This window comes from Schistocerca serialis, chromosome 10 (assembly GCF_023864345.2).
Source record: "Schistocerca serialis cubense isolate TAMUIC-IGC-003099 chromosome 10, iqSchSeri2.2, whole genome shotgun sequence".
Classification (NCBI taxonomy): domain Eukaryota; kingdom Metazoa; phylum Arthropoda; class Insecta; order Orthoptera; family Acrididae; genus Schistocerca; species Schistocerca serialis.
In genome coordinates this window covers 220966884-220980759 of record NC_064647.1, presented here as the reverse complement: position 1 = coordinate 220980759, position 13876 = coordinate 220966884, and the positions used below count along the sequence as shown (strand labels likewise).

The window sequence follows — 13876 nt, the reverse complement described above, 5'->3', positions numbered from 1 at the left end:
ACACAGTTGCAGTCATTTAATCTTTACGCCATTGACAATGAATTTAAATTTTCTTCTTCGTTACAACTTATGACATAGTTGGATTTTTAAAATTCATCTTATTTCATAACAGATTTCTTATTACAGATAGCTTGACATTTTTAATTAGTCATAATTTTGATTAATTTCTCCTTTTTACTGATGAAATTACATAGTTTTTGTGTTCTTGTTTTATTTCTTCTAATTTAATGATTCCTTGAAATTTTACACAAAAAGATTCAGACGTTTACTAATGTATTAACTCTTTCAGTATATCAGACTTTTAGAAAACTGACTTCTTTTTATGAAAATATTGAGATTTTAGTAATATGAAAAATACCCTGTTCCATACATAACTTTTAATTGATTGACATTATTTTTGTTTTTATAGTTACTCAGTAGAAGTTATAAATAAGAGATCTCTGAAAAATAATGAAAACAGAGAAATAATTGTGTGAATTGAAGTCAATATAAAGACTGAAGAGAGAGAGAATATGAACATGAAATATATGTATGTGTCGGATTGTATGCTAGTTGTGCATATTATATTCTTCTATATTTCACCTTGGCATTTACTTAGAAGAGTTCTGAAAGCTCCATACGGTATTTTCTACATCTTAGTTATTCTGGCAGAATGTAAATACATTTGGAGCAATGGAGACCAGTCACCGAATAGCTGAAGTGAGTCACTGTCAGGATCACAAAAGAGAATGAAAACTCTGCTAGCTTCACACACACACACACACACACACACACACACACACACACACACACACACACACACAGCTATTCAGTGCATGGACTCCTTTACCCATAAACTATCTACTTTTAAGTCAGTGCTGCTTGGAATTTTGCCTCCTAAAGGAAAGTACTGTCCTGCCTGCCATTTTAGCTCCTTACAACTTGGCAGTTTTACTTTTCAAACATGCTGACAGATTAAAACAGTGTTCCTGATCGGAACTTGAACCTAAAACTTTGCCTTTCATCATCCTGACCTTATTCCCTGAGCTGCAGGTGTAAGTAATGCTGTGAGGGCATGTCATGCCTGGATTGTTGTCTGGAAGCACATGACTGTGAAAGACAAGGTCTGGGCTCGAGTCCTTATCCAGCTCACAGTTTTAATGTGCCATGAAGTTACAAACTGGTGCACAGTCCACTGCTGAGGGGAAGACTCATTCTAGAAATTATATTTAGACTATAGATAAGGCATTTCTCTGCATTGACTCATTCAGTTTCATTTTTTTATTTCTATAGTAGCCATTTACCCACAGCTTTGTCCATGTGTATGTAGGGAACATATTTTGCACACATCTCCCCATCATCCCTGCCCATCTCCTCCTCCTTCACACACTGTCCACCTGCTCTTCCACCCCTCACTATCCATCTCCCCACCCTCACCCCCTCCTTTCCTCTCTCTCTCTGCTCAGCCCTGCACATCCACATGTATACCCCCAGCATGTATATCGATATACTGGTTGTGTAGGCAGCCTACTGACCAATTTCTGGGGAATGTGTGTGTATCTGTGCTTGTGGTAGAATGTTTCATACCTCACTAAGTATGTGTAAAATTGTTGTGTACTAACCGAATGTGGTCGTCACGGACAGTGTTCTGCAGACACAGTTGTCGCAGCAGAGTTCCACCCCCTGGACAAGAACAGCATTGTCACATGTGGCAAGTCGCATATCAACTTCTGGACACTCGACGCTGGTGGAACCCTCTACAAACGGATGGGTATCTTCGAGAACAGGGATAAACCAAAGTACGTCACTTGCCTCGCTTTCACCGGCCAGGGTGATGTCGTTTCTGGAGACTCTAATGGGAACGTCATTGTTTGGGGAAGAGGTTAGTATACACTTGCATCCATTGCTTGGTCACAGTTCTCCTTCCCTCTAGTCACTGTTTATTCACATTCATAGCACTTACTTGTGCACACTTTGAAATTCTGAAGGCAGCAGGAATAAATTACAGGGAGTGAAAAGTTACTTACAACTTACACAGAAACCAGACTACAATAATAAGACTCTTAAGGACATGAAAGGAAACAGTAGTTCAAAAGGATGTAAGATGAGGTTCTAGGTCATCTCTATGATAGTCTGTGCACTAGCAAAGTGTCAAGGCAACTAAGAAGTCTGGAAAGGACATTTAAGTTCAGAGAGAAGAAGTTAAAACCTCAAGTTTTACCAGTGACATCATAATTTTGTAATAAGTGGCAAAGGGCCTGCAAGATTAGTTGAAAGGAATAGGTAGCAGTTTGAAAAGAGATTATAAGATAAACATTGACAGAAGAAGACAAAGATAATAGTATATAGTCAAATTGAATCAGTTGATGCTGATGGAATTAGATTAAGAAATTAGGTAATGAAAGTAGCATACTTTTGGTAGCAAAATAACTTAAAAAGGGCAGACTGCAGCTGCAAGAAAAGCTTTTCTGTAAAAGAGAAATTTGTTGTTCTTGAACTTAAAATGTTCAGAACTTTTTATGAAGATATTTGTCTGTAATGTAATCTTATGTGGAAGTGAAATGTTGATTGTTACTTCATAGAGAAGAGAACAGAAGCCTTTAGACAAGGATGTTGGCTTCTTTTGCATATTTTCACTGACTGTTCTGTTAGGGAAGTATCTTCTGATGCAAAGGCACCCAAAGCAAATAAATTATTTGCTCATCACAAGTGAATGGTAAGAATATTGTGTGAAATGAGTAACCACACATCTTTAAGAGTGCTCTTTAAGAATCACTGAACAAGCTGACAGTGTGGTATGATGCTGGACTCCTCACTGGAAAAAAAATGGTTCCGAACTCTGATGTAGGGTTTCCATAATTTCCTGCATTTGCTTAAGGTGAATGGGGGCAGGGGGTTCTTTTGGTACAGTCAAGACATAACAAGCCAAAACATCTTATTTTTTATAAGTAAAAAAGTAAGTACCACATACAAACTGTTCAAAAAGAGAGATTAACTCTATACAGCATCTTGACAGACTGGAATATAAAGTGATAAATTGTGAATTGCTACCAGTTTAAAAGAAAATGGAGAGCTGTTCCTTTTGCAAATTATCTGAATAATTAGATAAAAGTTTGAAAGTTTGTGTTGGCCACATTGTGTAGTAAGTGTTCATGGTAAAGTGAAACTAACTGTGAATGGTTGTCTAATGTAAGGATGACTCAGTGTTTATGGAAGTAAATAAGTATTTCCTTGTTGAAATATTTTTGTAATGAAATAAATATTTTACTACTAATAGCACATAAAAGGTAAATACATGGTAAAAAAAGAAGATGCAGAAGTAGTTGCTTCCCTTCTACTTAATTACCATATATATGCAAAAAATCCACACACACTTTTTCCCAAATTTAATGATGAAAAACTTAATTGCAATAATGTTGGTACTGCCCTGACTCCAAAAATAGATCCCATTATACTATAGCATTGCTGCAGTCTGTGATGTATCAGTAGTGTATTAGAAGTGAAGTATTAACTGCATGTTAAATTGTTAATTATGGCTACAAGCTCACGTTATCACTCATACATGACTAAAGAAAAACTTAAAATTATTGAAGAAGCAGAAACTGGATAGTGGGAAGAAAGTGTGATGTGAGAGAGGGTTGTATTCGTAACGGGCAAAAAAACAAAGTGTGGATTAAAGAAATGAACGGTAATCGTCGGGCATTTAGGAGCCAAAAAGCAAATCATATGGACCTCAAAAAAGGGCTCCGTGATTATAAAGATGAGAAGCAACATTATGGATGTGCAGTGACCAGTAAAATGTGCCAACTCAAAGCACTAGCTTAAGCCAAAGAATTAGAATTGCATAGGCTTCCGCAGCCAGTCAGTCAGCATAAAAGTTTTCTGGGTGTGGTACTGCATCATAATGTATAAAACTACTGTTGCTGGAGAAAAACCAACAGTTCGGCCACGGTTGAAGTAACCTTCTTCTGGGTCTACTGGTGCGTTCTAGCTGCAACCATGGCCAAAATGTTGTTTTTCTCCAGCAGCAGTAGTTTTATACAATATGACACAGTACCACACCCAGAAAACTTTAAAACTTTTATGCACTAAGAATTAGACCATGAGTTTCAAGCTAGCCAGGGCTGGCTATCAAAATTTTTCGAATGAAAATCAGGTTTTGATTAAAAATGTAATCCCCCTGCGGGTTCGGGGGTTAGAATAGGCCCTCGATATTCCTGCCTGTCGTAAGAGGCGACTAAAAGGAGTCTCAAATGTTTCGGCCTTATGTGATAGTCCCCTCTCGGGTTTGACCTCCATCTTTCTAAATTATTCCAAAGAGCGAGCCAATTGGGGAAGGGTGCCTTACATGGTGCACTGTATCCGTCGTGTATTGAGACCTTTAGCTGGCTTTTTCGTCGTTGCAATGGTGTCCTGCTCGTTTTCCATCTCTTGGGCTAGGATACGTCCCTGGGTGCGATTACCACGCTGCACTCTGCAGTGTTGCTTTTAACTGCGACGACGACCTTGGACATTTTTGCACCTAAGATCCAGCATGGTAGCCAGTCCGTTGTGGTGGGGCTGCCATGTACCCTGTTGGTTGTAGCCCCTGACAACACAGGGATCGCTCTACTGATGCCTGCGCCGTTAACTCCCCATGTATACCAAGGAGTAGATGCCCATCTCCCTGGGGCATCAGGACTCCCAGCAATGGCCATCCTGCCAGGTGGCTATTGTTGCGGCTGGGTGGCGCCCGTGGGGAGGGTCCTTGGTCGGAGTAGGTGGCATCAGGGTGGATGACCCGCAATGTAGCGTGGTACATCATCTCTCGCTGGTGGCCAGCCACCAGCAGTCTCTAAGCGTTCGAGGGCTCATTTTAAAGCTAACGTTTATGACCCCAAATCGTTCCCATCCCTGGCCACTCCATGGGAGGAACGAAAGGCAATGAATGACAGTGACGTGTATTCGCCCAGGTATCTCGTCTGTACCAGAGCTGACGGTGACTTGTTTCTATCCGTGAAGCCTCAGTTCTTTGTAGAGAATTTAGAGGACAAGTTTGGGGAGGTGGAGGGCTTGTCCAAAATGCGCTCTGGGTCAGTTTTGATAAAAACGGCATCCTCTGCCCAGTCACGTAGGTTACTTGCTTGTGACAAGTTGGGGGATGTTCACGTTACCATCACCCCACATAAGAGTTTAAATATGGTCCAGGGTGTTATTTCCCATAGGGACCTCCTTTTGCAGTCTGATGACGAGCTGCGCTCCAATTTAGAGTGCCGAGGTGTACATTTCGTCCGGCGTGTTCATCGGGGTCCGAGGGACAATCAGGTAGCTACCGGTGCCTTCATCTTGGCCTTCGAAGGTGATACCTTACCAGAGAAGGTCAAGGTGATGGTCTACCGGTGTGACGTCAAACCCTATATCCCTCCCCCAATGCGGTGCTTTAAGTGCTGGAAGTTTGGTCACATGTCCTCTCACTGTACTTCTAGCCTCACATGTCGAGATTGTGGACGCACATCTCATCCCGATACTCCATGTGCTGCGCCTCCCATCTGTATCAACTGTGGAGAGCCTCATTCCCCTTGCTCGCCGGACTGCAGTATCTTACAGAAAGAACGCAAAATCATGGAACATAAGACCCTGGATCGACTGACTTACACTGAGGCTAAGCGGAAATTTGAACGGCTACATCCCGTGCGCATGATGTCATCTTATGCCTTCACTGTCACTCCTGCTCCAGCTCCTTCAGCTGCAAGATATACAGTCTGCTCTCAGAGTCAGAGGACCTCACCTGCCCCCTTGACGATGGGGGCCCCTTCTCTCGCTGTTGCTCCCACACCATCTACCTCGGGAGCAGCACCCACTAAACCAACGGGGACACCAGTCCCCACTTCTAAGCCGGAGAAGCGTAAGTCTTCTTCGGCTTCTCTCGCTCGGAAGGGATCCCTTGGGTCACTCCCTTCCCAGGTTCCTACCAGCGGCACAGCAGACACAAACCAGTGGCTGAAGAAGCCACAGGTCGCTGGTCGACGGGCTTCGCGATCCTCTTCGGTCCCAGAGACTGACTCCAATAAGCCCTCTCAACAACGGCAACCAAAGGAACAGCGAGAGAAAATGACTTTGAAGACCCGTAAGTCCAAGACACCTGCGGTGGCACCTACTCCACCGCTACCTAAAAGCTCTGCGTCTGAGGATGAGGTGGAGATCCTTGCGTCCGCTGAGGACCTCGATCTCACCGATCCCTCAGACAAAATGGATAGCACTTGCACGGGTGCTCCATCGGGGGCAGCAGGTGACCCAGCGGCGTAATCTGCCTTCCCAGTCCTGTCACGCCTTTCTCCGCAGTGGACAATACCATCCTCCAGTGGAACTGCAGCGGTTTCTTCCACCATCTAGCTGAGCTCCGCCAACTTATCAGCCTTCACCCTTTCTTCTGCATTGCTCTTCAGGAAACTTGGTTTCCAGCAATGCGAACCCCCGCCCTCTGTGGCTATCGGGGTTATTATAAGAACCGGGCAGCATATGAAAGGGTGACTGGTGGCGTCTGCCTCTATGTCCTTCACACTCTGCACAGCGAGTCTGTCCCTCTCCAAACACCTTTAGAGGCTGTCGCTGTTCGGGTGTGGACGCCACAGGCTGTTACCGTCTGCAGTCTTTACCTTCCACCGGATGGTGATGTCTCGCAGCATGTCCTGGCTGTGCTGATAGCCCAATTGCCGCCACCTTTCTTGCTATTGGGCGACTTCAACGCCCATAACCCTCTGTGGGGTGGGTCAGTGGCAACATGTCGAGGCGCCACCTTTGAGCATTTATTGTCGCAGCTCGATCTCTCGATTTTAAATGATGGTGCCTTCACACACTTCAGTGTGGCACATGGCACATACTCCGCCATTGACCTTTCAATCTGTAGCCCTAGCCTCTTACCATCTGTCCAATGGAGTGTGCATGACGACCTGTGTGGTAGTGACCACTTTCCGATCTTTCTGTCACTACCACGGCGTCACTCTTTTGGGCGCCCTAGCAGATGGGCTATGAATAAGGCTGACTGGAACTTGTTCTCCTCCACTGCCGCTATTGAGCCTCTCTCTAATGATGACATTGATGTGGTGGTTCAATCGGTCACCACCAGCATCATCACTGCCGCCAAATCTGCCATTCCCCATTCCTCTGGGTCCCCTCGGCGGCGGACTGTGCCTTGGTGGTCGCCGGCGGCCGCTACAGTGTCACAAGTGACATCCCTGCATTGAACACCTCATCACCTTCAAACGGCTGCGTGCGCAGGCCCGCTGCCTTATCCGCCAAAGCAAGCAGGAGTGCTGGGAGCGGTATGTGTCCACCATTGTCCTCCATGTCTCTCCATCGCAGGTCTGGCCAAGATCCGACGCCTCTATGGCTATCGGACCCCTGTCAGCGTCCCTGCGCTCTCACTGAATGGAGCAGTTTGTACAGACTCCGGCGAAATTGCCAACAGCTTGGCAGAGCATTTTACTCTTAGTTCCGCTTCTTCCAATTACCCACTGGCCTTCCGCTCCATTAAAGAGCGGATGGAACGTCGGAGCCTTTCGTTTCGCAACCACCACCCAGAATCTTACAATGCTCCATTCAGTGAGTGGGAATTTCGCAGTGCCCTAGCCGCTTGCCCTGATACCGCTCCTGGGCCAGATGGCATCCACTGTCAGATGCTGAAACACCTTTCAGTGGACTGCCAGCGGCGCCTCCTCGATCTTTACAACCATCTTTTGGTCGAGTGGGAGTTTCCGTTGCAATGGCGGGAAAGCATTGTCATCCCCGTTTTGAAACCTGGAAAGAACCCTCTGGAGGTGGACAGCTACCGTCCCATTAGCCTCACCAATGTTCTTTGCAAGTTGCTTGAACGGATGGTAAGCCGGCGCTTGAATTGGGTACTGGAGTCTCGGGGCCTTCTGGCTCCGTCTCAGGGTGGGTTCCGTAAAGGCCGCTCCGCCACCAACAATCTGGTGAGCCTGGAGTCAGCCATCCGTACTGCCTTTGCCCGCCGTCAGCACCTGGTCGCTGTCTTTTTTGACATGCGGAAGGCGTACGATATGACATGGCGTCATCACATCCTTTCTACGCTTCATGGATGGGGTCTTCGGGGTCCTCTGCCGATTTTTATCCGCAATTTTCTGTCGTATCGTACCTTCCGCGTGCAAGTCGCGGCCTCGTATAGTTCCTCCCACGTCCAGGAGAATGGTGTGCCACAGGGCTCTGTTTTAAGTGTCTGTCTGTTTTTAATAGCCATTAACGGGCTCGCTGTGGCCGTGGAAAATTCTGTCTCCGCTTCCCTGTATGCTGACGACTTCTGCCTTTGCTACAGCTCTACTGGCATTGCAGCTGTTGAACGTCAGCTGCAGGGCACTATCCATAAGGCGCAGTCTTGGGCTGTAGCTCATGGGTTCCAGTTTTCAGCAGCCAAGACCTGCGTTATGCATTTCTGCCGGCGACGTACTGTCCACCCGGAGCCGCAGCTTTCTCTTAACGGCGAACTTCTTTCAGTGGTGGAATCACACAGGTTTTTGGGGGTGGTTTTCGATGCCCGGTTGACTTGGCTGCCTCATATCCGGCAGCTCAAACAGTCATGTTGGCGGCATCTCAATACTCTGCGACGTTTGAGCCACACCCGCTGGGGCGCCGACCGATCTACCCTGTTCCGGCTCTACCAGGCGTTAATCCAGTCTCGTCTGGATTATGGGAGCTTGGCTTATGGCTCAGCTTCCCCATCTGCGTTGCGGTTGCTGGACCCAATCCTCGATAGCGGGATATGCCTTGCCACTGGTGCTTTCCGCACCAGCCCTGTGGAAAGCATACTAGTGGAGGCAGGTGTCCCTCCACTGCGGTTACGACGCCAACAATTACTGGATGCTTATGCTGCCCATGTTTTTCGCTTGCCCGGGCATCCAAATTACCATGTCCTGTTCCCGCAGTCAGTCGTCCATCTGCCAGACTGTCGGCCTCGGTCGGGTTGTCCGATCGCCGTACGCGTCAAGGAGCTTCTCTCCGGGCTTGGGTTTTTCCCTGTTCCACCTCCTTTCCGGGCACCTCTGCGTACACCCCCGTGGTGTGTTCCTCGCCCTTGCCTTCAGTTCAACTTGGCACAGGGCTCGAAGGACTCAGTCCCTCCAGAGGCCTTCCACCGCCACTTTTACTCCATCCTAGCCACGTATCAGGGCTCTGGAATTGTTTACACTGACGGTTCGATGGTTGCTGGTCGTGTCGGGTATGCGCTAACTCTAGGGGACCATTCCGAACAACGTTCCTTGCCGGATGGCTGCAGCGTTTACACTGCTGAGCTGGTCGCCATCTTTCGAGCCCTAGAGCATATCCGCTCCTGCTCAGGTGAGTCCTTCGTGATCTGTAGCGATTCCCTGAGCGGTTTACGAGCTCTCGACCAGTGTTTTCCTCGTTCTCGTCTGGTGATGGCTATCCATGAATCCCTGCATACTCTTGCGCGTTGCGGCTGCTCTGTGGTCTTTGTGTGGACCCCCGGTCACGTCGGTATCCCGGGCAATGAATGTGTTCCGCCGCGAAGTTCTCTCGCTTTGGGACACTGAATGGCGCAATCTGCCCACGCCAAACAAACTCCGTTCTCTCAAGGCGACGACGCGTGTGTGGCAGTCATCCATGCGAGCCACTCGCAGAGATTCAGTTGTTCTTTGTCGGCTCCGCATTGGCCACACCCGACTGTCTCACAGTTATTTATTGCGTCGTGAGGACCCGCCTCTCTGTCGCTGTGGGGCGATTTTGACGGTGGTGCACATTTTATTAACTTGTCCGCTTTTAACTGTGCTCAGGCAGACATTTGCGCTGCCTGATAGGCTCCCTGCCCTTTTACTAGATGACTCTGCCATGGTGGAATTAGTTTTGCGTTTTATTCGGGCAGGGGTTTTTTATAGTTTAATCTGAGTGTTTATGTTTTTTAGTGTTGATTCTGGCTTTTAGCCTCTGATTTTAAACTGAGTTTTTAATGTGTTCTTGGTGGTTGGCTTTTCCTCTTTTTTTTTTTCTCTATGGTCGGCCAACCACCGTCACACTCTGTGTGTTTTAATTTGTTTTGTCTGATCTCTGTCAGAGTCTTTCTCGTCCTGTGTCGTCTGACGTCTTTCCTGCTGTTCGTTCTTTATTCTCTTTGGGCGGTTTTAATTTTTTGGAAAAAAGGACCGATGACCATCGCAGTCTGGTCGCTTTAATCCCACAAACCAACCAACCTAAAAATGTAAATTCACTGGCTCGCACTGTACTTTCCCCTTTCCTTTATGACTGAGTTTTAAGCAGCATACAACAGAAACGGCGTGTAATATTGGTATGTTTGTACACAGCCATCTTACTTTTCTGGGGTAGTTCATTTTTCTATATCATTCATCTCACAAAGCTGTTTAGATTAGATTAGATTAGATTAATACTAGTTCCATGGATCATGAATACGATATTTCGTAATGATGTGGAACGAGTCGAATTTTCCAATACATGACATAATTAGGTTAATTTAACAACATACTTAAGTTAATATAACAACTTTATTTTTTTGTGTTTTTTTGTTTTTCTTTATTTTTTTATTTTTATTTTTTTATTTTTTTCAATATATTTTTTTTTTCTTAATTTATATCTAAAAATTCCTCTATGGAGTAGAAGGAGTTGTCATTCAGAAATTCTTTTAATTTCTTCTTAAATACTTGTTGGTTATCTGTCAGACTTTTGATACTATTTGGTAAGTGACCAAAGACTTTAGTGCCGGTATAATTCACCCCTTTCTGTGCCAAAGTTAGATTTAATCTTGAATTGTGAAGATCGTCCTTTCTCCTAGTATTGTAGTTATGCACACTGCTATTACTTTTGAATTGGGTTTGGTTGTTAATAACAAATTTCATAAGAGAGTATATATACTGAGAAGCTACTGTGAATATCCCTAGATCCTTAAATAAATGTCTGCAGGATGATCTTGGGTGGACTCCAGCTATTATTCTGATTACACGCTTTTGTGCAATAAATACTTTATTCCTCAGTGATGAATTACCCCAAAATATGATGCCATATGAAAGCAATGAGTGAAAATAGGCGTAGTAAGCTAATTTACTAAGATGTTTATCACCAAAATTTGCAATGACCCTTATTGCATAAGTAGCTGAACTCAAACGTTTCAGCAGATCATCAATGTGTTTCTTCCAATTTAATCTCTCATCAATGGACATACCTAAAAATTTGGAATATTCTACCTTAGCTATATGCTTCTGATTAAGGTCTATATTTATTAATGGCGTCATACCATTCACTGTACGGAACTGTATGTACTGTGTCTTATCAAAATTCAGTGAGAGTCCGTTTACAAGGAACCACTTAGTAATTTTCTGAAAGACAGTATTGACAATTTCATCAGTTAATTCTTGTTTCTCAGGTGTGATTACTATACTTGTATCATCAGCAAAGAGAACTAACTTTGCCTCTTCATGAATATAGAATGGCAAGTCATTAATATATAATAAGAACAACAAAGGACCCAAGACTGACCCTTGTGGAACCCCATTCTTGATAGTTCCCCAGTTTGAGGAATGTGCTGATCTTTGCATGTTACGAGAACTACTTATTTCAACTTTCTGCACTCTTCCAGTTAGGTACGAATTAAACCATTTGTGCACTGTCCCACTCATGCCACAATACTTGAGCTTGTCTAGCAGAATTTCATGATTTACACAATCAAAAGCCTTTGAGAGATCACAAAAAATCCCAATGGGTGGTGTTCGGTTATTCAGATCATTCAAAATTTGACTGGTGAAAGCATATATGGCATTATCTGTTGAAAAACCTTTCTGGAAACCAAACTGACATTTTGTTAGTACTTCATTTTTACAGATATGTGAAGCTACTCTTGAATACATTACTTTCTCAAAAATTTTGGATAAAGCTGTTAGAAGGGAGATTGGACAGTAATTGTTGACATCAGATCTATCCCCCTTTTTATGCAAAGGTATAACAATAGCATATTTCAGTCTATCAGGGAAAATGCCCTGTTCCAGAGAGCTATTACACAGGTGGCTGAGAATCTTACTTATCTGTTGAGAACAAGCTTTTAGTATTTTGCTGGAAATGCCATCAATTCCATGTGAGTTTTTGCTTTTAAGCAAGTTTATTATTTTCCTAATTTCAGAGGGAGAAGTGGGTGAGATTTCAATTGTATCAAATTGCATAGGTATGGCCTCTTCCATTAACAGCCTAGCATCTTCTAATGAACACCTGGATCCTACTATATCCACAACATTTAGAAAATGATTATTAAAAATATTTTCAACTTCTGACTTTTTGTTCGTAAAGTTTTCATTCAATTTGATGGTAATACTGTCTTCCTCTGCTCTTGGTTGACCTGTTTCTCTTTTAATAATATTCCAAATTGTTTTAATTTTATTATCAGAGTTGCTGATTTCAGACATGATACACATACTCCTGGATTTTTTAATAACTTTTCTTAATATAACACAGTAGTTTTTATATTTTTTGATAGTTTCTGGGTCACTACTCTTTCTTGCTGTCAGATACATTTCCCTTTTCCGGTTACAAGATATTTTTTATACCCTTAGTAAGCCATGGTTTGTTACAAGGTTTCTTACGAGTATATTTAACTATTTTCTTGGGGAAGCAGTTTTCAAATGCATTTACAAAAATGTCATGAAATAAATTATATTTTAAATTGGCATCAGGTTCACGGTATACCTCATCCCAGTCTAACTGCTGTAGGCTTTCCCTGAAATTTGCAATTGTTAAATTGTTGACTGAACGTACTACTTTGGAGGACTGTTTAGTATTGCTGAATTGAGCTATGTCATATATTGTAACTAGCTGTGCACCATGATCAGAAAGACCATTCTCAACAGGCTGAGCATTTATCTGGTTAAACTTATCTTGGTCTATAAAGAAGTTATCTATTAGTGAGCTGCTATCCTTTACCACCCGAGTAGGAAAATCAATAACGGGTGTCAAATTGAAAGAACCGAGTAATACTTCAAGGTCATTTTTCCTATTACCCTCTTTCAGAGAATCTACATTGAAGTCCCCACAAATAATAATTTGCTTCCCCCTGTCTGACAGATAGCACAACAAGGAGTCCAAATTTTTCAGAAATAGATGAAAATTTCCTGATGGGGACCTATATACAGTTACAATTATAAATGTGCCTTTATTTAATTTAAGCTCACAGGCACATGCTTCTATATGTTTCTCTACACAAAACTTTTTTGTTTCTATACTTTTTGCACAATGATAATTTTTGACATATATGGCAACTCCTCCTTTCTCCATATTTTCTCTCATTACATGTGCAGAGAGCTTATAACCACTTACATTTACCTTATCCATATCAGTAACAATGTGATGCTCAGACAGGCATAGTATATCTATTTCATTCTCAGCTTCTAAATCTTCCAAACAAACCAGAAGCTCATCTACTTTATTCTTTAAACTCCCAATATTTTGATGAAATATACTTACATTATTTTTAATTATACTTTTATGAGAACCTTTCCTTATTCTAACATTTGCAGTACTCTCCTGTCTGAGTTTCTCATTGTGCTTAGGCCTAGTTCCTATACCAGTGGTCACATGGTGTTCAGAGAGGCAGATTATGTCAATTGGGTTGGGTGACTTTAGTTCATCAATGCAATTACCTAGGACTGAGATACAACTTGGTGGAGATAAGATTTCTGGTGATTGATGAAAATTTATAATTGATAGCTGTGATTGGTGATCCAATGTGCTAGAATTGTGCTGTTGAATTTCTTTCCTAAACTGAAGATTTGTTTCAATCCTGACCTCTCGTAGCTTTCCTTACATGTTTGTCATTTGTTGTAGGTCTATCCTTATTCCTTGTTGTAACTGTGATCTCACACTTCTATCACGACAGCAATAGTTCATTGTTAAT

At 43.3% G+C, this 13876-nt stretch overlaps 1 protein-coding gene across 6 annotated transcripts in view; it reads left to right on the top strand.

Moving 5' to 3' along the window:
* The window catches only part of LOC126425276 (echinoderm microtubule-associated protein-like 2), a 723324-nt gene that overhangs the window by 672766 nt on the left and 36682 nt on the right, over positions 1-13876 (top strand). For all 6 annotated transcript variants that reach the window (XM_050088243.1, XM_050088244.1, XM_050088247.1 and 3 more), the window contains one exon: positions 1624-1861. In XM_050088243.1, coding sequence (XP_049944200.1) covers positions 1624-1861 — 238 coding nt within the window. The remainder of the gene's footprint in view (positions 1-1623; positions 1862-13876) is intronic.